General features: G+C 31.0%; 1 protein-coding gene across 6 annotated transcripts in view; it reads right to left on the reverse strand.

The window, feature by feature from the left end:
• The window catches only part of LOC126890677 (pickpocket protein 28-like), a 106,450-nt gene that overhangs the window by 56,836 nt on the left and 26,250 nt on the right, over positions 1 to 23,364 (reverse strand). For 3 of the 6 annotated variants that reach the window (XM_050659801.1, XM_050659800.1, XM_050659796.1), the window contains exons 1-2: positions 14,992 to 15,108; positions 3,926 to 4,130 (exon numbers count right to left, since the gene is read on the reverse strand). In XM_050659801.1, coding sequence (XP_050515758.1) covers positions 3,926 to 4,080 — 155 coding nt within the window. In that variant the 5' untranslated portion in view covers positions 4,081 to 4,130; positions 14,992 to 15,108. Of the gene's footprint in view, positions 1 to 3,925; positions 4,131 to 14,991; positions 15,109 to 23,364 lie in introns of those variants that run through there. The other 3 variants (XM_050659799.1, XM_050659798.1, XM_050659797.1) reach the window with 1 other exon arrangement.

Genomic DNA, 23,364 nt, shown 5'->3' on the forward strand with positions numbered 1-23,364 from the left:
CCCACTGAACGTCTTCCTATTGGGGAATGGTTTCTCGCTGTCCTGACTACCCTATTTGTTGTCATTCGACTTATGTGGTCATTCTATTCAATTCTTCTGTTTATTACCCAGTTATTAATGTTATCCACCTTGCATCTCCGTCGTATATCTGTACTTCTAGCTATGTCCCATAGAGTCTTACTATCGATTTTTCGAAGGGTTTTCATCTCGACTGTTTCCAGCAGTATTTTTGTCCTCTCTGTGTCGGGTTGTGTTTCTGCCGCGTATGTCATTATTGGTCTGATGACTGATTTGTAAATTCTGCCTTTCATTTCTTTTCCGATATGACAAATGAGGTGTCAAATGAAAGCTTATAATCTAAGGATGGTAATATTCATTTTCTTCTTTCATCCATTAAATCCAATATTTCCTCTGTCATCCATTTTTGCTTCCGTGGTCGCTGTTTTGTGAGCATTTCAATTGCCGTTGCAAGGGCGTGTCTGATTTCCTCCCGAAGGCGAAAGTTAAGTATGTTTAATGATATGAAAGTGTGCTAAAAAACAGTGCGAAAAAGTAAAACCCATTTAAAATACATTGTTACTTCAGACACACTTTAAACCCTTCATGCACTGCTATCTATATTTACAATTTTGACACAATAAAACTTTTACATCAGCGGTTCTCAATCTTTTTGAGTCATGTACCATGTAAAGTTTCTTTTATTATATTTCTATATTTTTAGATTGTATAATCAAGACTTACTATGTACTACTATTTTAAGTTTTTGTGTGCTTTGTGTACCACCGCAAATAATGATATGTACCACCAGTGGCACATGTACCACAGATTGAGAACCGCTGCTTTACATAATATGAGATAGAGTAGATAAAAATTATTTTTGTGAATTTGGTTAACAAAAATTGGTTAAACAATTTTTCGACCGCGGTACCGCGTGACACCCTGTGTATGGCGACGTTACAGACTATACTAATAAGTAGTTGAAACGGTCAAAACAAAGAAACGCACACTCATTAAAAATGCACTTGAGATTCTCGTATAATCAACATTTACTGAATCGATCCAGGAAGAGTCAACTCCAACTAGTAAAAGTTGATTTAAATTTTTAAAATCAACTTTTACTGCTCGTTTCAGTTGGAGTTGACTCCAACTAGTTGGAGTCAACTCTAACTGAGAATTAACTTGAACTGTAACATATATATCACATTTATACTATTTCTGCGACTATAATGTGGCACTTCCGATTACATCTTGTTAATCAAAAGTGATATAAAAATACCGGAAGCATATTTTTATTCTTGTGTTGCTAAGACGCGTCGAGTAATTTATCGCTCGCACTACTTCGGCGACTTTAAAACACTACTTCCAGTTGCAACTCTGCAACCGGAAGTCCGAGGTTAAATTTCTCACCTGTAATACCATGCTTGGATTGTAAGCTTTCATTTGATATCACATTTGTTATTCTATTTGGTCTAATGAGGGACGAGTTGTGTTTACAAATTCTCTGGGAGAGGGAGAGACACATAGATTTCACATTTTTTCAAGATGAGAACAATATTTTCCAAATTTTAACAAACAGTAATTACTTTTTTGTTTTGTATTTTTATTTACTTTCGATATTACAGTGCAAAGTAGGTACAACACTGTGTTTTCATTTTTGTAAATAATTTGGCAGCGGATCTTTTATTACACATCTGTTAGATAAAATGCAGATGAAGCAGACACATACAAGTGACATCAAACGTCATCAAACGCCATCAAATCTTTTGCGGTAGCAATCACAAAAAATTTTTTAGATGATATATTTTGAGAAAAATATTAGTCCAGTCGGGTTAGACGAATAACAGGCCTAACCTTGCATTAGGAGCTGCCCCAAATTTTATTTTTCTAATCTTTAGGGTATTATCCAATATTAGTATAAATTTAAAATCTCGACTGAATTCCACCGTTGCGTTAGCCGCCATCTTGATTTTAAACGAGAACCGTTTTTGCTCAATATCTCCGCCATTTTCAATTTTTTGATAAAAAGTGTAGAAACTGAAATTGTTGAAAATACGATTTTCTATAATTTCATTTATTATAATTTTTTTTCGTGCGGTCGATATTTTCCGAGTTATGAGGGGAAAATAGTGACAGTTGGAGCATAATTATTGAATTATTGAATTATCTCGTTTATTATTAGTTTTACAACAAATATGTACCTGTACAAAAATGAAGAGAATTAAATTCTACACAATTTTGTTTTCTTTCATTTTTTTGCTAAAATTAATATTTAAGGTAGTACGTATGCGGTAATGGCGCGAGTGTAAGACCGAATTGATTTTATAGCAATTGTTTTTGTTCAGTATCTACGCCATTTTAAACTAAAATTGTTCAAAATATAATTTCCTACAATTTCTTTTTAACAATTTTTTTCACGCGGTTGATATTTTACGAGTTACATGGGAAAATAATAAAAAGTGGGGGGGGGGGAGCATAATTATTGAATTGAATTTTGTATCCGAGCTGCCCCAAATTTTATAATTATATCCTTTAGGAGAGATCAATAGTAGTGTAAATTTAAAATCTCGACTGAATTCCGCGGTTGCATTAGCCGCCATATTGATTTTAAATGAGAACTGTTGTTGCTTAATATCTCCGCCATTTTCAACTTTTCGACATAAATGGTGGGAAAGAAAATTGTTGGAAATGCAAGTTCCTATAATTTCTTTGGCACAATTTTTTTATACGATCAATATTCTCCGAGTTAAGGGGGAGAAGAGTGGAAGCGGAGGGGAAACATAATTATTGAATTGTCTCATTTATTATTAACTTTACGACATAATTGTACATAATCAAAAATAAAGAGAATTATATTTTATACAATTTTTGAAACTTCCAATGAAACATCAACCAAACTAAGTGTATAAGAGACATAAAAAAACATTATATACATTAAGTTCACTTAATTTTATTAACTAGCGGGTTTTATTGGTTGAATTTGTCTGTCGATATTTTAAGTTTTATGTCAGCTAATATATCGTGATGTTCCAACAAATTTTTTTTAAATTTTGGACCCTGTTGGGGGGAATTTTCCCATTTCCCCCCCTTGTAGACCCGCCACTGGTTCTGTCGAAAAATTGTAGTAAATCGTAATTGCAACAATTTCAGTTCTTACACTTTTGTCGAAAAGTTGAAAATGGCGGAGATATTGAACAAAAACAATTGCTACAAAATCAATCAGATCTTACGCTCGTACTTTTACCACATACGTACTACCTTAAATATTGATTTAATCAAAAAAATGAACGGCATCAAAATTGTACAAAATTTAATTCTCTTCATTTTTGTATAGGTAAATGTTTGTTGTAAAACTAATAATAAACGAGATAATTCAACAATTCAATAATTATGCTACAACTGTCACTATTTTCCCCTCATAACTCGGAAAATGTCGACCGCACGAAAAAAATGATAATAAATGAAATTATAGAAAATCGTATTTTCAACAATTTTATTTTCTACACTTTTTGTCAAAAAATTGAAATTGGCGGAGATATTGAGCAAAAACGGTTCTCGTTTAAAATCAAGATGGCGGCTAACGCAACAGTCAAATTCAGTCGAGATTTTAAATTTATACTACTATTGATCCCACCTAAAGATTAGAAAAATAAAATTTGGGGCAGCTCCTAATGCAAGGTCAAATGCTATCCCGACTGGGCTATTATAAAATTTCCAATAATGAGTACATATTAATTAATACTTCTATTGGGGTTTTAAGAAACTCCTAAATGTCATGTGGGCTTCCTATCGATTGGGAGACTTACAGCAACATACAGGCCTGTATATTCTTTTTTATCCAAAGATATAAATATAGGATATTTAAGATGAAATCGTTTATATTTGATTTTTATGTTTATATTGAAATTAAAAGTAAATATCAACAAACCTTTCAGCAACAGTCTTCGTTTCTCCCAGATATTTTAATCCATGAATCGAAGTATATCGACAATATTCTTTAAAATGATCTTTTAATTTCTCTTGAGTTTGAATGTCATTTTGGATTTGAAGGCTGTTCCTTAGCTTCATTTGTTTGTCTTCCATTTCCAAGAAATGTTTTTGTTATTTTAATTAGCATTTAATACGGATGAAATCTGAAAAAAATAATGTTTTGGAAAATATTTGGAAGTAAGTAAATATACTGCTCCAAAAAGTTATAAAGCAATAGACAATAAATATACAGTATGGTGCAAATGAAATGAATAATTTTGTCTAAGAGCAACAAGTTGCTCAACTAATAGAAACATGGTGTAAGGAAAAGTCACTATCTATAAATCCAAAAAAGAGAGATGGTCCTCTCATCAGAAAAAGAAAGATCACGGGCTTAATACCTTCAAGGATTCTAAACTGCAGTTTAAACTTCTCTGAAGAGGTGAAATACCTTGTTATTATCCTTGATAGGAAGTTAACATAGAACTCTCAATTAGACAGTAGAGCTTTAAGAGCATATATTGCCTATGAACAGTGTCGGCGAACGGTCAGATGCACTTGGGGCCTCTCGTCCAGGGTGAATGCCTAGATCTACACTATTGTCATTAGGCCAATGATAACTTACGGAGCTATTGCTTGGGTACCAAAAGTACTACAAGCAACAACGATCAACAAACTAAACCATATTCAGCGGATGGCTTGCCTAAATATAGCAAGTGCCATGAAAATAACACCAACTGCTGCAATGGAGTTACTCATGGGCATCACCCCTTTAGACATATATATCAAAGAGGTGGCGCTGATGCAATTGCGCTCAGCGGTTGCAAACCTTGATGTAGGAATGAGACAATTGGGATGTCGTTTCTGACAGGGTGAGCTGGAGGCACTACCCCTGCTACATGCAGGCCATAGAGGCGACTCAATTAAACCTACGTTTGTCTTCGACAAAAACTACAAAATCGAAACAAGACAGCATAGGGAGTCAAACGTGGCAAATGCATATTGGATCTACACCGATGGCTCGAAAGTAGAAGAAGGCTCAGGATGCGGGATGTACTCCAGATCACTGAACCTTAGTATAAAATGGGGTATGCGTAGTGTGACCAACTAGCCCGAAAAATCCGGGACATGGCCCGAATTACGAAGTCGTGTCCCAGCGTCCCGGACAAGGCTTCCGGGCCATGCGAATTTTCAACTTTTTGGTAAAATTCTATTTTGAAATAATTTTGAATACGTTATTCTTCTAAGAATTCACATCAAATTGGTGGGACGAAAAAAAGTGGACAATTTCTAGAGTGTAATACTAATGCCACATCCAAAAGTCCAAAACGCATGCATTTCATATCGTGGTATTATAGTTCTACGAAAACTAAAACGGTGGACTCTTTTTCGTTTCTGTATTTTAATTATCGTCTTCCGAAATATCGTCTAGCCGAAAAAATGGCCCGATTTTCGTTGAAAAGTCCCGGATTTCAGGTATTTTTTTCAGCCTTGTCCCGGATTCGACTGAATTGGAGTTGGTCACACTAGGTATGCGCAAAAATGCCAGCTTGGTTCAGAGTCAACTGGCTGGTATCTCCATAGACGCAAAAGAGATAATCCGGAAAGATATAGTCGGTAAAACCATAATAATCTGCACAGGCAATAGACAAGAGCTACTAATCCTGAATAGATCGCATGTCATATCAGGGCTAGTAATGGAGTGTCATCAGTCACTAGCCCAAGCTTTGGATGGTAACAACATCATCCTGAGGTGGGTTAAAGAACACAATGGAAATAAAGGCAACCGCATTGCTGACCAGCTAACTAGGAAGACAGCAGGCTTAAGACTCTTAGGACATGGTGATCATTTTAGCTGGTCAACTGCAACAATCGTGGAAATTTCCAAATGTCGCTCCCGCGCGCAAACCGTGAAAAGATGAGAAGAAGGGCCAGGATGTATACTTGCCAAGGTAACACTAAGAAACCTTGGGAAGTGTGCATTAGAAAAGTACTTGAGAGTGACCAGGAAAAACCTAAGCTTGACAGCTTTAAGGTTTTTTAACTGGCCTTTGTCAACTAAGTAAGCACCTCCACACACTGGGTTAGTAGGCACACCCCTATGCAGGAAGTGAGAACGAGATGACGAAACTGTCGAGCATGTCCCATGTGAACGGAGTTATCGTCAATACGAGAGTATCCAATACTCTCCGGAGTATATCGTCAATACTGTTCGTTTGGCGAGCCTTTGCCTACACCTGCAGACATAGAAGAGATGCCCCTGGTGATTTGTCCACCTTTCTGGAAATGGCAGTATGGACAATAAGCTAAGGACGACAACCCCCTGGGAGGATGCACAATATAAAAAGTTATTGTGTATAATTTGTCATGTGTATTCTTAGTCCTTAGCATATCAGACATCATTGTGCAATTAAAAAAATAATTTAATCGTTCGAGTAGCACTCCTCATTTATCATTATTAAATAAAAAACGTGATGATATTGTTTTAAGTTCAAGATTTTTTCAACTTCAAAATTACTGATAACCAGTTACAGCCAGTTTTAAATTTTAAATTGCTGATAAAACGGAGATTACTATCATTATTAGATTCTAATTTACATACAATCAAAACAAACGTACATTTACATCAATTTTTTGAGAATATTATCATAACACACATAACACAAAAGAATGGAAATTATCTATCATGTCAACTATCCACAAAAGGGCAGCAAGGAGCAATGTGAAAATTACAGAGGAATTGCGGTAAACAGCACAGTAAGTAGGATGTATGGGAAACTAATTACGAACAAAATAGAAAATGATTAGAGATTACGAAGCAGAGGAGCAGGCTGACTTTAGAACTGGGCGGTTCACAGTAGACCACTTGTACTCTATTACGCAAGTTATTGATAAAAAAACAGCCGTGAATAAAGAAGTTCACCTGGTGTAAGTAGACTTACAAAAATCGTATGATAGTGTATCCCTCAGCAAACTATGGTCGACCCTACAGCAAACCAACATTAAACATGTTCTTATCACAGCAGTCCAAAGTCTGTATAATGGAACGACTGCAAAAATTAAAACTAGATCAAGTATGTCTGCGGGATTTAAGGTCACAAAAGGATCGAAACAGGATTGCTGAAACCCCTTTCAAAGTTTATCTGGAACAAGGACTGAAGCTGTTGAAAAGAAAATGTAATGGCATGGGAATCCCTCTTAATGACGAGACAACACTCTACACTTTATGCTTCGCTGATGACCAAATTCTGATTGCTCAGAATCATGACGACTTGGGTTACATGATGCGGAAGCTAATAGAAGAATATAACAAATGGGGACTCGAAGTCAACATTAAGAAAATTGAAGCCATGTGTATTAGAGGGACAAAGCAGTCCATTACATTAGACAGACGATGGGGCAGAAATTAAACACTGTGATGAATACAAGTAGCTGGGCATGAAGATAACTCAAGATGAAACACTCGATGCTGCTCTAAGAAACAGATACATACAGGGTACAAAAGCTATATCCATGATGAACGGCATTCTGTGGGACCAAACAATATCTAAAGCGAACAAATAGCTTATATACAAAGTGCTTATATATTTAAATGTGTAATTACATATGGCTGTGAAGTTTGGCGATGAAATAAAGAACAGAGAAAATGTTACTAAGAAACAGAAATGGACTTCTGGGGAAGAGCAGCAAGCAAAACAAGAAGAGATCACATACAATAATTGATGATATAACAACAAAAAAAAGTAATATGGTACGGCCATGTGTAGAGAATGCCAAATGACAGAATCCCTAAACAGATTTTGACGTGGATACCACAAGGTAGAAGGACAAGGGGAAGTCCGAGAAGAACATGGAGGAAAGGAATTGAAAAAGAACTAGAGGAAACAGGAATGCCTCCTGGGGTTGGATCACGACGAGTAGAATTCTATTTTGCTGACGTCACGTTGTCTTTGCCTAGCAACCGTCGATTCCCCCATTGTAAAATTCGTTTTGTGACGTCAGCAAAATAGAATTCTACTGATCGTGATCCCACCACAGGTACATGGTTAAACAGAGAAAAATGGCGGTTGGGAGTCGGAAGGTGTCGGAGAACGCAGTAAACCGATAGTAGTAGTATCATAACACATTTTTTTTAGATGGCTTTGGTAAGGACCAATGATGTGGGAGAGAGGGTATACGACATAAAGGATGCTTTTGTATTTACTAAATGGGACCACTTGATTTGACACTTGTGCTCCATCCAATATGGCGACGGGCAGGTTTTTATACGTTATATATGGAATAAATGTTATTAATTAGTTATTAAAATTATTAATTATTTAGATATTTATATAATATAATATAATTTTATAATTAGATATTTTATATAGAGCAGAATATACTAGCAAAGAGTGGTTCCGCCATATTGGATGGTGCGTTTTTGCCAGTGAAACCGAGCCCATCTACTTCACCGAATGCCACATCCCCTCTCTCCCACATCACTGGTAAGGACCAATTAGCCAGACATTTTTGAAGTTATACTTCTTTAGGCGCGTTAGGAGTAAATTTATATGATTGGGTAAATACAATGACCTGTCGACAATTGTTCAATATGTCGGTTATTTTATTAATACGTCAATGGTTATAGGTAAACAAATTGTATGTAGGTAGTATATTAGTTTTTATTGTTGTGAGGACAGACACAAAAAGCAAGTTTATAATTGTAGTGACTTTTTAAATAGTTTTTAAAAGCAACAGGTACTTAATTTTAAAGGTTTCAGTATTGTAATAAAAGATTAGGACCTACATATCTATTTGGAAAACGTAGGTACCTAGCTAAGTAGGTAATGCTTTGATTTACATAATTTGATTACCGATACAATTTCTACCAATCTTCATATCTAATAAATGGCTTTTTTAGGCTATATTTTGTTGTATTTTAATGTTTTAATTCCGCAAGAATCAAACGTATTTGATTAAACTAAGATAATAAGCAACTGTCAAGAAAAAAGTTTAAAACGTACAGTTGCTATATCTTCCCACATCATTCACATGTCTCGCTAGCTAAGTTCTGCGTGCGGTAAGTTCAAAATCTAACAACCTTATAGACGCAGGTTCAATTCCCAATGCAAATTTTTATTTTTTGAATTTTTTTATACATTTTATGATTGTAGGTATATTTATTATATTTTTTTTTTCAGAAAATACGTATTTAGTTAAAATTTTTGTCAACAATTATTGTTCAGAATTCATTTCTTTGTTTCATTTTTCAATGTGTTTACGTGTATTTTACTCTTTTATTTTTTTAATTTTTGGTATTGTTTTAATAAAAATGTTTGGAGAGTAGTGAGTATTAAAATTAGTTTAATATTTAAATCAAATATAAATAAACTGTTTAAAGTATATTGATTTCGTTGAAATCATATAATAGAAATATAACTTCTTACGTGCCTACAAAATACAAACACATTCAATTTTTTTATTCAACTATAATTTTTTTTTATTTATAACTCATCTTTCTTAATGATTACAATGCTTAAAGTATTGTAGGGTAAAATTAACGTGTGTGTAATTTTTCTTTTTTTTTTTATTTTGAAGTTGTACTTCTTTAGGCGCGATTGAGAAAAATGTTGAGAGTGAATTTTTATTATAAAAACAACAGTATGGACTACGCGCATAGAGATAGTATAAAATTAGTTGCTAAATCTTTCAAGTTGCGTATATCAGTGCAAATAAAGTGTGAAAAAAATATATTGGTGTTTTTAGTAACTATATTTTTTATCATTTTTGTGTCTTTGGATTTGTCTTCATCGGGAACAATAATAGATAATAAGTATTAAAATATTATGCAAATAAGGTTCAAAAGCAGTCTCAATATTATTTGTAGGTACAGTCGGAAAAATGAAAGAATACCCATGAACGATGACATCAATCACTTATTTTGTATTTGCTGTCTTTTTCTATAAATAACAAACGTTTGTAGCAACAACAAAATAAGTGATTGATGTGATCGTTCATGGGTATTCTTTCATTTTTCCGACTGTACAATTTGTCAAAATAATTCATTTTGGTATCTATCAATTTTAAGGCCATAGGACACTGACTTACACGATTGTCGCCGGATAACCATAATCAAGCCATATTTAGCGAGGTTACGTTTTGGATGGGTGACCGCTTAGTAACAGCTTATGTTGTTGCCTTACCTTACTTTTTTTATTTTTTGTTTTAAAAAAATTTTTTGGGCAGTAAATTTAAAATTTAAAATTAGTTTAATATTTAAATAAAATACAAATAATCTGTTTAAACTAGAAATTTATTTCGCTGAAATCATGTAATAGAAGTATAACTTCTAAGTACGTGCGTACAAAGTACACACATATTATTTTTTATTTTATTTTTACTTATCTTTTTATATTATATGTATAATTTTGTTTGTGTTTTTGTAATACACTTGGAAAGGGTTATTCTTTAAAAAGTGAAATAAAAAACGCCGTAAAAAGTTTTACGATATTTTTATTCGAAGTTAATAGGGTAGGGAAGAATCTAAAAATTTGGGTAAGTTGAGTATCCATAAAGTTTTTATGTTTATATACTCAAGTATATTTGAATAATCTTGAGCTTTGGCATAACTATCAGAAAAATATGTACATTAATAATATGATTTAAGATGTAGGTATATCAAAAATGAATTTGATTTGCTTATAAATAGCTTATGAAACTTAATAATTTACGAAAAACAAATTTATCTATACCTTATGTTTTATTTTAATGTATTTTGTTCACTTAAAACTGTAACACAAGTAATATACAGGGTGAGTCGTGAGGAACTGTACATACTCCTACTTCGTATGGAGGCCCCTATGGGAATAACATAATGACCATTAAAAGGTGTCATTACTCCCAGTGTTTAATAATACATAGGGTGAGTTGTGAACTTTGCCGGAATTTTTTCTTCAGCATAACTTTTGAATGGTAAATTGTATTTGTCTCATGTTTTGGTTATACGGTACATTAATTACCACCTAATCAACTGGTTTTGAAAAAAATCAGGTCCGGCATTAAAAAATTATTTTGTTTTTTTCGTAGAAAAAGTTTCACCCTGTATAAGGTTTTTGAAAACTCTAATAAAAATTTTGGAAATTAAACAAATAGGCAAATAAAATGACTATTAATTTTTTAATTTAATTTTTAATTAAAACAAATTAAATTTTACTACGAATTAAAAGTTTAGCAAACAAATATTTCATTTATAAATATTAATGGGGCCAGTATAGTATGCGGTCTACCTGTGGGGTTAAACAACACCATAATTAGTTTGCACTCTAACTTGTTATGCATCTTTGCTCTAACTTGTTATTATGTATCAATATAGTTCTAAACTAATTCTGATTCATTAAACATTACTTTAGCTAAGTCTAATTCTAATTCTAATTCTCCAATTCCTAATTTTTCAAAAGCTTCATTTTTACGTATCTTTATTTCATCGTTTCGTGAATGAAAATTAATTGATAGTGCCGAAATGAAAGCGTTAAATCTGTTGTATATATTTTACTAATTGGGTATTTAAATAATACGCCACACTAGTGTGAAGTCACGCTGTTGGGTTTTGAGATTATCCCGATTCCACATAAGCCTAATTGTTTGGCCATATTCCACATCAGTTCATTTTAAACTTTTCAATTATTATATTTTCGCCTAAGACTTTTTTTAGTTTTTATAAGCTGGTAAAGCCGGTTTTGCTTTTATAAAAATATTTGAGTTAATTATCTTTTTACATTTAAAAAATAATTGCATTTTTCCTCGATAGAAAATCTTTTGATATTGTGTTTACTATTATTTATTTTATACATATATATTATTAGACCAGGGCTGATATCTGAAAAAACGTCTATTTTTGGATGTGAGAGGTGGCATTCGGATTTTTGCAGATAAAGTTAGGTGACAACTTCAATAATAATATTAATTGACTTATACTCCTTCTCAAATATGCCCGGAACATTAATAAAAAATTAAAATATTTAAAAATTTCGAAAAACATCGATTTTTTTTATTTTCTTTGCTTATAACTTTAAAACGATTCGTTTTGGAACAAAGTCGTATAAAAATAAAATAAAGATACTTGAATTTTGTATAACATATGACTGCTTAAAAATGTCTTAAAGTAATACCCTTTCTGCAATATAGCAATAAATACAAAATAAGAGGGCAAAATAAGCCTGTTGTTATTCAAAGTTTTTTAGCCACTTCGGTAGCACTTAGAAGCTTAGTAATTCGCTTAGAAAATTCTTATAGCATACTTAAGCCGTCTACAAAATTTCATTAAAATCTACCTAATAGATTTTACATAATAAATTTGTAATCTAATTTTTTTTAATGTCAAATTTTTTAAAATCTTTCTGAACAAAAAGTAGAGTATTTAGAAGTTTGCTAATTTTTTACATATAAAGAGACGCTCTACCTATCTAATACACTTTACAGAATTAAAATCGGATTATTTATATTAAGTGGCCTCAGCAATGTCTTAAAATTATAAGCAGTTTTTTGGCTTATAAACAAATAGCTTTGTTTAACAATAAAAAAATTAATTTTTATCAATGCAAATAATCAAAACCGGTATAATTTGACTTGAACTTTCAAATGCTGTAAGCAGAATTGCTATTTTATTTTTTAATCAAAAGTTATTCGGGTTAAAAAATTGCAATTTTTCGATTTTTTTAAAGTTCAACCACGTTTATCTCGAAAACTATGCATCCTGCGAAAAAACTTGTAAGTACATTTTTTGCTTAGAATTACTCAAAAAATACAAAAAAATGTTTTGTTTTACGAAAAATCGCTGTTATGTAATTCCTCAAGTTCTTTGTTTATAACAATCTTATTGACAACCGGATCAACTGTTAGAGGTGTATTAGATAAATGGTCTACTTTTTGTTTTAAAAATTTAAACTTTTTTAAAAAAATTTAGATTGCAAAAATTATTATGCAAAATCTGTATGAAAACAGTGAACAAAAACAGGCTTATTTTGCCCCTTATTTTGTATTTATTGCTATTTTGCAGAAATGGTAATAATTTAAGGCATTTTTAACCAGTCGTATATCATACAAAATTTAATTATCTTTATTTTATTTCTGTACGACTTTGTTCCAAAATAAATCGTTTTAAAGTTATAAGCAAAGAAAGTAGAAAAAATTCGATGTTTTTCGAAATTTTTAAATATTTCAATTTTTTTATTAATGTTCCGGGCACATTTGAGAAGGAGCATAAGTCAATTATAATTATTGAAAATGTATAAACATTCTCAATTTCTTTGCAAAACGAAAATGCAGCTGCTGCATAATACTCTGGTTAAATCTGAGAGTGCAGGAAGAGTCTATACCGATTTCGGAGATCTTTTTCCCCTCATCAGTAAACCCATATCCTCTTCTCTCCGATTTAACCATTTACCATAGCTTGGGCCTTCCCGAATTGCAAAAAAAGAAATGTCACGGATGAACTAGGGCCATCTACCGAAAAACAAACTAAGATATCAATCGAAATAGCACAGAAAACGACAATAAATATCGCCTCCGTACCACCAGATTGACAACAGGTGGAATACTTTCTTTGGTTACACCTCCTGAGATTTTCAAAATTTATAAATCATACAGGGTGCCGAGGAAATTAAGATGAGAGAATTTTAAATAATTCACAACTCATCTACTCAGCGTGGTAAAGCTTCAACAAGAAAGATTCCTTAATACTCAAACAAAAGAGTAAATGAATTAAAAATGTATAAACATTCTCAATTTCTTTGCAAAACGAAAATGCAGCAGCTGTATAATACTCTGGTTAAATCGGAGAGTGCAGGAAGAGTCTATACCGGTTTCGGAGATCTTTTTCACCTCCCCTAGTTTGTTTATAATTATTGAAGTTGTCGCCTAACTTTATCTGCAAAAATCCGAATGCCACCTCTTACATCCAACTCAAAACAGATGCGCCCTGGTCTATATGTATAAATAATAATTTCACTTGCCAACAATATAAAATATTAGCAAATAACATTGGAAACATATTTCTGTCTGTTTTATTTTTATATTTATGTACAGATCAACTTGGACGATAGGAATTCAATAATGAGAAATGGAGAGAGAATTACATAATTCGGAGCATACTTCGGATGATACAACATCTTTAAAAAAATTATAGTGAAATTTGTGCCCCCCCAAAAAATATTATGGGGGTTTTGTTCCCTTAAACCTCCCTAAACTTTTGTGTGCGTTCCAATTAAATTATCATTGTGGCACCATTAGTTAAATACAATGTTTTTAAAACTTTTTTGTCTCTTAGTAATTTTTCGAAAAGCTAGTTTTTATCGAGATATTTTGAATATTTTTCAAATCCACCACATATTTGTATACTGTTAGTAGAGACCTGGTAATAATATGAAAATTTATTTATAAATTACAGTGTGAGGTATATTTTGCAACATATTAAAAAGAAGCCACATCTCGATCAAAGGCGCCGTATCGGAAAATGCACAGAGGCAAAAAAGGTTTAAAAACAGTGTGTTTAACAAATGGTGCCGCAGTAATAGTTTAATTGGAACGTACACAAACATTTGGACGGTTTAAAGGCACAAAACCCCCATAAAGATTTTATGTAAACATATTAAAAGAGAAGACGCACCTCGATTAAAATTGGTTTATCGAAAAAATACTAAGAGGCAAAAAATAATTTAGTTGGAACGTACCTAAAAGTTTTGGGGAATTTAAGGGAGCAAAACCCCCATAAAATTTTTATGCGGTGCAGAAATTTCACTATAATTTATTTTTAAGATACTCCTTCCATAAGAATGCCACACGTCCATTTTAATTAAAATATCTCTAATAGTTTTCGATATATCGGAAAAAATCGATTTTCATTTTGTAACATCAAAGGGCTGTAACTTTTTTTGTGTGCATATTTGTACTAAGGTAAGTTTGGTTAAATCGAACTATTTTTGGTCCCAGAATATGTGATTTAATTTATGACCTGTATTTTTGTTAGACCCTGTATATTGAGACACATACCTTTTATAGGGAGTTTCAACGGATAGCACTTCACTTATAAACAAACTGAAATTTTTCGAGGTAGCGCAACATGTAGGTATTGTAAATAAATCATAAAAAGAATATTCACCATTCACATTTAAAAGCCTACGTCATATTATGTAAAAAAAAGTACTCCAGTCGATAACCAATATTAAAATTATCAAGCAAAATATGTAATATCGGAAAATTTTGAAAAAAAAAAGAAACAGAACAAACTAAGTCAGATATTTTGTATACCTATTTACATTTATACAATTTAATATTTTTATTAGGGATAAGGTTTATTTTGTCGTTTCGATTTCCACTTTGAAAATCCTTCTCAAAATACAAAACATTAGTAAATTAAACAAATTTTGTTTTTGTTGCTTGGTAAAAAATTCTTAAATTAAAAATAAAAAAAAATAAATTAAGAATATACGCCAGTCAATGAGAGAAAAACAGGATATTACCTCCGAATTCTAACCTACTGCATGGATTTTAATGAAATGATGCATGGCTTTTACCTTGGGGTGGTTAAGAACCCCTTCTCGGGGGTGGAAAATTTTTTGGTCAAAATGACCACTGAAGTGTCTAGAGATAGGCTATTGATCATATTCAAAATAAGATAGCTAAAAGGAACTACAACGTTAACGGGGTTTTATTATTTCATATGGTCAATGGACATATATATATATATATATGAAAAAACCGCGGAGTGCTACCATTTAAAGGGGGTGCGTTTTTGAGAAATGGGTGAATTAGTCCCTGGGCACAGGTTACATCAGGGAGAGTTCTATGCACTTTAGGTACAAATATATCTACATAAAAATTGTTCCTGGTTAAATTTCCTATCTAAATATAACTTTTTAAAGTCAAAGATACTTTTTTTTACAAAAATGTATTTAAAAGAAAAAGCACAAAGGAACCCAAAAGAAAGAAATTTTGTATTTTGTCCCATAACTTTTGTCCACGAGGATATAGGTATAGACTTTGCTTTACAAAAAAAAACCTACATACTTCTTCTTTAAAATGTTGTTTAGTAGAGGTAATTAGGATTTATAGTTTTCGAAATATGATTTTTCAAAATTTGCCACTTACAGAAATTTTGGGCAATTTTCCTTGTTATTTCGCAGATATTATTCTGTAATTTTTTCTACGTAACTTTAGGTATATGAAATAATACACGTAATATGAATAGAAATCAATTGCCTTTAAAATGGTCTACTGTGTAACGTTGTACGACTTTTTTTAAAGAGATTATGGTTTTTCAAGGTTTTATATTTTAACGATTTTTTTTTAATATAATATAAAAATAAAATAATATTATTATATAATATTATATTATATAATATTATTCCAATATATTATTATATATTATATAAATTATATTATTTATTTTTTTATTTTTGAAATTTCTCATTATAACTTTTTTTCTTCTACATTTAGTTATATTATATTATATTATATAATTAAAAAAGCTTATTTTGTTTAATTTAAAATGGTGTATTACAAAAAATTCTAGGGTTATTTTGCAATAAGATATTATTTTTCAAAATGTAATAAGTACTTGCAACAATTTTTGATTTTAGGATTGTTTTTTAAAAATTTCTCACTATAACTTTTTTTTCTTGTACATGAATATATATATTGCTCAATAAAGAGGGCTTACTTTCTGTTCTTTAAAATGGTGTATCATCTATAATTAAATAATGGAAATAATAGAGTCATTCTTTGATATTTTTTCACCTGTATTACCTATTTAAAATAATTTCTTTTACAAACATTACATAGACATTAGTTTTAGAAAATCACTTTAGTTAAAATTATTTAAACGTTGACATTTATAAAATTTTAAAAATCAAAGTCCATCTCTTCGTTAGTATTAGCTTCAATATCTTCCTCTGACACCTCAGTTATCTTAGAGTTCCCACAATTAGTACCCATACACATGCACCCTTTGCAGAATATTGAAAAACTAATTCCTATCTTCCTACAACCGCAATTTTTTGTACATCCTTTGGTACATTTACATGCTATTTTTTCAAGCAAAACTTGTGGTGCAGGAGCTTTTACAGTAAATATTGGAATTAATTCATATTTTGAAGTTTGCCCGGCCGTGTCAAGTGGATCCAAAATATTACCTATAAAAAATAAGATTCAATCATAACATACAATCACATAAAAAGTTATAATGAGAAATTTAAAAAATAATCCTAAAATCAAAAATCGTTGCAAGTACCTACTTATTACATTTTGAAAAAGCATATCTTATTCACAAATAATCCTAGAATTTTTTATAATACACCATTTTAAAATAAACAGATAAGCTTTCTTTTTTATTATATGATATACATATACCTATATGTAGAAAAAAAAGTTATAATGGGAAATTTAAAAAATAATCGTAAAAAATTTAGAAACTCGTTAAAAGTATAAAATTTTGAAAAAGATAACCTCTTTAAAAGAAGTCGTACAACATTATAAAGTAGAACATTTTAAAGGTAATGGATTTCTATTCCTCTTACATGTACCATTGCATATGCCTAAAGTTTCGTAGAAAAAAGTTACAGAACAATATTTGCGAAATAACAAGGAAAATTGCTCAAAATTGCTCTGAGTGGCGATTTTTGAAAAATCATATTTCTAAAACTGTAAATCCTAATGACCTCTACCAAACATTATTTTAAAGAAAAAATATGTAAAATTTTTTCTGTGAAGCAATGTATATACCTATATGCCCGTGGACAAAAGTTATGGGACAAAAAACAAAATTTATTTCTTTTGTGTTTCTTTGTGCTTTTTCTTTTGAATATATTTTTGTAAAAAAAAGTATCTTTGACTTTAAAAAGTTATATTTAGATAGGAAATTTAACCAGGAACAGTTTTTATGTAGTCGTGTTTGTACCAAAAGTGCATAGAACTTACCCTAATGTAACCTGTGCCCAGGGACTAATTCACCCATTTCTCAAAATCATTGACCATATGAAATAATAAAACCCCGTTAACGTTGTAGTTCCTTTCTATAGTACATAATCAATAGCCTAAGAACCCAATTCAAAGCAAAAACTGTTCTACAAGTTTTTTTGAAAACTCAATACTTTTTAGGTTATTCGTGATTGAAAATTTGCCATTTTCATTGATAAATATACCTACACTTTTTGGACGGTTTTTTGCAAATACCTTAAAAATTATGAATGTAACGAAAAAACTATATAAAAAATTTTTGTAGCTTATGAAAAATCAAAGAGATGCAATCAATTCTTCATAGATCTTCTAGTTATAACACAAAAAGACCTTTAAAAAGAGCACTGTCAAATGTCGATTACATTAAAACTAAGCCAGATATGAGCAAAAAACTGATGACTAATTTATTTTAAGATAAAATGCGAAGTATATTATTATAACCTCTCATCCACCACATTTAGATGCATCGTTTTGCTTCTACAATACCTTTTATTATAGTGTTATTTCTATGTTTAAAAAGTTGCACAGGTTTAAAATGTATACGTAGTAGTGATGTTGAAAGAGTAACTATTCGTTACAAAGTACTCGTTACTTACGAATACCGATAGTAACGATTACTATACAGAGAGGCAAATCGTTACTTTGATTACTCTGATTACTTCATACCAATCGTATCAGAGCGAGTAACGACTATTATATCTACTTTGATTACTTTGATTACTCTGATTACTTCGTACTAATCATAACAGAGCGAGTAACGACTATTATATCTACTTTGATTACTTTGATTACTCTGATTACTTCGTACTAATCGTAACAGAGCGAGTAACGACTATTGTATCGACTTTGATTACTTTGATTACACTGATTACTTCGTACTTCGTGAAGGTCGTTATTATATCGGAATACCTATACAAAATACCTACCTATTGAGAAATACGTTTCTCGATATGATCACCGGTACTCAAATGCAAAAGTAACAAAAGTAATCATAGTAATCAAATCATTTTTATCCATTAAACAGATTGGTGAAGGTCGTTGTTATATCGGAATACCTATACAAACCTACCTACTGAGAAATATGATTCTCGATATGATTACCGGTACTCAACTAATACCTAGTTTTAAAAAAAAATAAGATCAAGTTATAGAGCGCATTTTTAAATTTTCTTTAAAATCTTCCTTTTTCTCCATGTAACTCGAAAATGATAAAGAGAAACAGAAATTAAAAAAAAAAAATTATCTGGGAAAACCCTACATTTTTGTAGAGTGTCCTTTTTTCGGATCTCTTATCATTTTCAAGTTACATGGAGAAAAAGGAAGATTGTAGAAGAGGATGTATAAGCATTAAGCATAAGGATAAGAAGACCATGAACTTGCAGACATTCAAAGTAATATTGCTGAGGAAACATAATACTTTCACATTAATAATATAGAAGCAAATTCATGGGTTGTAATAGAATATTAAACATTTTGTAGGAAAAACTTCAGAGATTAAAGAATGTTAAGTTCCTAAAACTCGCAAAATTGGGAAAATTTATATGGCCTGATATTCTTGGCGAAGAAAATGTTCCTCTAAGTAACATAAAAAAAGTATTAAATGCGCCAAAAATTTACCGAAGAGGCGAGCTGTGTTTTGTTTTGGACTTGTCTCTATATACCTAATTTTAAATAAGTAACTGTCTTTATGTAATAAAAAGTCGATTAAAATGTTTATTATACTTAATTTAGAATCATTTTAGTGTGTTTATCTTCACCCCAGTTAACTAAAAATCATTTTTATTAAGTAAAACCATAGACAGTCAACTTCACCCCTGACCAAAGAAGCAATTTATTTTTTCTAAGTTTGGTTTTTTAAAATACCAGTTGTTTTTTCCACTAAAATTAAAGTTAAGACTTATACACATATTATGCAAAAATATATGATACATTTTATTTTGTTATCTAGAAAATATCTTTAGTTGAAGTTGAAAAACGGTCAACTACACCCCATTTTACGGCACTACAAAAGGTATTGGTGGGCATTATACCCCTAAAATCGATCTGTTATTTTAAGTTAATTTGAGCATGCAGCAAAAAAAATCTTTTTCCACCTACTTTATCTTTTTTTGTATTATAACTAGAAGATTTGTGAAGAAATGAATCTCTTTGATTTTTCATATGCTACAAAAATGTTTAATATAGTTTGTTTTCGTAAGATGCATAGTTTTTAAAGTATTCGCAAAAAACTGTCCGAACAGGTGTCATTTTTCAATGACACCTTTTTGTGTCTTTCCCCCCTGCCAAACTGACACCCCAATAGGGGGTGAAAGTCACCCCCAGGGCAAAAGCACACATCGGCACAATATCACTTTTTTTCTTTGACATGTAAGCTATGCGTATGCCAAATTTCATGTCAATCCAAACGGTTCTTTAAAATTTAGAGCACAAACCGTGAAAGAATGTACTAAATAACATTTTGGACCGAATAAATGCAACCAGTAAAAAGTTACAGCAGTGTGAACTTTACAATAGTTTAATTAAATATGTATACAGAAAACAAGATAAAAAATTTCAGAAATCGAAAATGAAACTAAAAAATTATAGCCGATAAGTGTTTCATATAAAGATGAGCTTTCACGAAAAACAATTCACGGAAAACAATTTGTTGATAAAATTCAACGAGTTGCCGAAACGATGTTTTTAAAAGGACATGAAAATTTTGAAAATAAATAGTTTTTTACCTATTTGTGATACTTTAATTATGCAACTATCTATACGAATAGATGCTTATAATTATTCTGTAAATGATATATTTTTAACATCTTGTTCACAGATCATAGTGAAACAATAAACTTGAACACTATTTCCGAATATTATGAGAACGATGTCGATGTTGATGATTTAGCGGGTAGTGGGATTTATTGGAGGGAGTAGGGGGTCGTGTTTGGTGTCACTCGATAGATTTTTGAAAAATATTGAATACGCATTTTTTACAGTTTTTCGATCTGATGTTTATTTCGTCCATTTCATTTCTATTTAGGGCCCGAAAATTGTGTAGTGCTTCGAGCCTAATTTGAAGTAAAATAGTCTCTGGTATAACTCCACGAAAATAATACATTATTGCTTTCTAATGAAAAGGAAAAATTTATTAGTCTTTAGAATTTTTTGGGCAATATAAATTTTAACTGTTTATTAGCAATCATCATCAATTTTGCGAGTGCGGTTAAAGTACAGTAGGAAAAATGAAAGAATACCCATGCGTCATCGATGATATGAATACGAATTAAATCAAAATTTCTAGTCAAAACAACGTCTAAACTAAGTTAATACTTTAAAAAAACGGATGTGACTACTACCACACCATACGATTTTTCGCTACGTAAATGTGTCAAAAAAATTTTGTGATGATATTATTTTTCTGATTATTTCATTCATAGGAGATTCTGACCAATAGAAAGCTACATAAATCTAAATTAAATCGATAATTTTTGATAATTTCCCGTCGTCAAGTATATTACGTCAGATGCCCTTCGTTGCTACGAAAAAATACATTCAGTGACATTAATGACCATTAATGTTTTAAAAATTATAAAAGTGATGACTTTCAACCGTCAAATTAATATTTATAAAAACTGTGTGTTTAATTGTACTAATTTGTACTTACATAAATAAATTACAATAAAATTTTGGTGTTGAACAGTTTTATTCATGAAATAATCGCAACAAATTGCACTCGATCTCTAAAATTAATATATAATTTCTGCCCTCGTGACACTTTGACATAACTTCACTCGCCTTCGGCTCGTGAAATTAAAACTGTCAAAGTGTCACTCGGGAAAAATTCAATATTTTAGAGCTCTTGTGCAATTACTGCTGATTATTTCATTCATAGGAAATTTTGACCAATAGAAAGCTACAGAAATCTAAATTAAACTGATAGCTTTTTTGATAATTGCCCGTCATCAAGCATATTACGTCAGATGCCCTTCGTTGGTACGAAGAAAATATATAATTACATTAATGACAAATGTTTTAAAAATTATAAAAGTGATGACTTTCAACCGTCAAATACATATTTATAACAACTGTGTGTTTAATTGTACTAATTTGTACTTACATAAATAAATTACAATAAAATTTTCGTTTTGAACAGTTTTATTCATGAAATAATCGCAACAAATTGCACTTCATCTCTAAAATTAATATAGAATTTTAGAGCTCTTGTGCAATTACTACTGACTATTTCATTCATAGGAGATTCTGACCAATAGAAAGCTACAGAAATCTAAATTAAACTGAAAATTTTTTGCTCAATTAGAAATCCAATGAAATCAATTAATTTGTGGTCATCTGATTGAATACAACCAATAAAACCAACATTATACTGAAAACAGATCCCATGGGCTGTTTTCACTCAATCATGTAGCTATGGATACCTACATTTCGTTTCATTTCGATTTTGACATTTCAAATATTCAATATTTCAAAATGTCACGATTTGGTTGTAATACTGATGAGAATATTAATGAAATTATCGAATCAAATATACCAAAGAATACTGTTTACAGTAAAAAATTTGTATGGAAAGCGTTTATGGACTTTTGCAATGATATAAAATATGAATTAGATGGAAATCGGACGGTGGAAGAATTGTTAATTGCACATTTAAATAAATTGTTTCTGCTCTGTATTTTTTTTTTCATAACCAGCAAAAAATTTTCTATCCGAATAACCCTCGAACATTGATAAATGCTCAAAAAAATTTTAACAACTTTCTCAAGCTTGTTGCTTACAGGCAACAGACCTCCGCCTACGGCGTCGGTCTGTTTCCAAGCAACAAGCTTTCGAAATCTGTTATAAAATTGTTTCGAACAATTATCAATGTCCTTGGGTTATTACTACTGATAACTTTTTTGATAATTGCCCGTCGTCAAGCATATTACGTCAGTTGCCCTTCGTTGCTACGAAAAAATACATTCAGTGTCATTAATGACAAATGTTTTAAAAATTATAAAAGTGATGACTTTCAACCGTCAAATACATATTTATAACAACTGTGTGTTTAATTGTACTAATTTGTACTTACATAAATAAATTACAATAAAATTTTGGTGTTGAACAGTTTTATTCATGAAATACTCGCAACAAATTGCACTCGATCTCTAAAATTAATATAGAATTTTAGAGCTCTTGTGCAATTACTACTGATAATACCTATAATATATTTATAGGTAATAAATGTTACTTTTACTACCGTAATTAATTATTTGATATAGATTAATAATACAAAAATAATGAGTAAGCAAATATAGTATTATTAATTTCTCCATGTTAAAGTTGCCGGACGTAAATAATAACAGGAATTTAAAAAATGTCGTTTATGTCAGCTACAAAGAACTTAAATTAAAGTAAACTTAATGAATTCAT

The sequence above is a fragment of the Diabrotica virgifera genome, chromosome 8, assembly GCF_917563875.1.
Source record: "Diabrotica virgifera virgifera chromosome 8, PGI_DIABVI_V3a".
Classification (NCBI taxonomy): Eukaryota; Metazoa; Arthropoda; class Insecta; order Coleoptera; family Chrysomelidae; genus Diabrotica; species Diabrotica virgifera.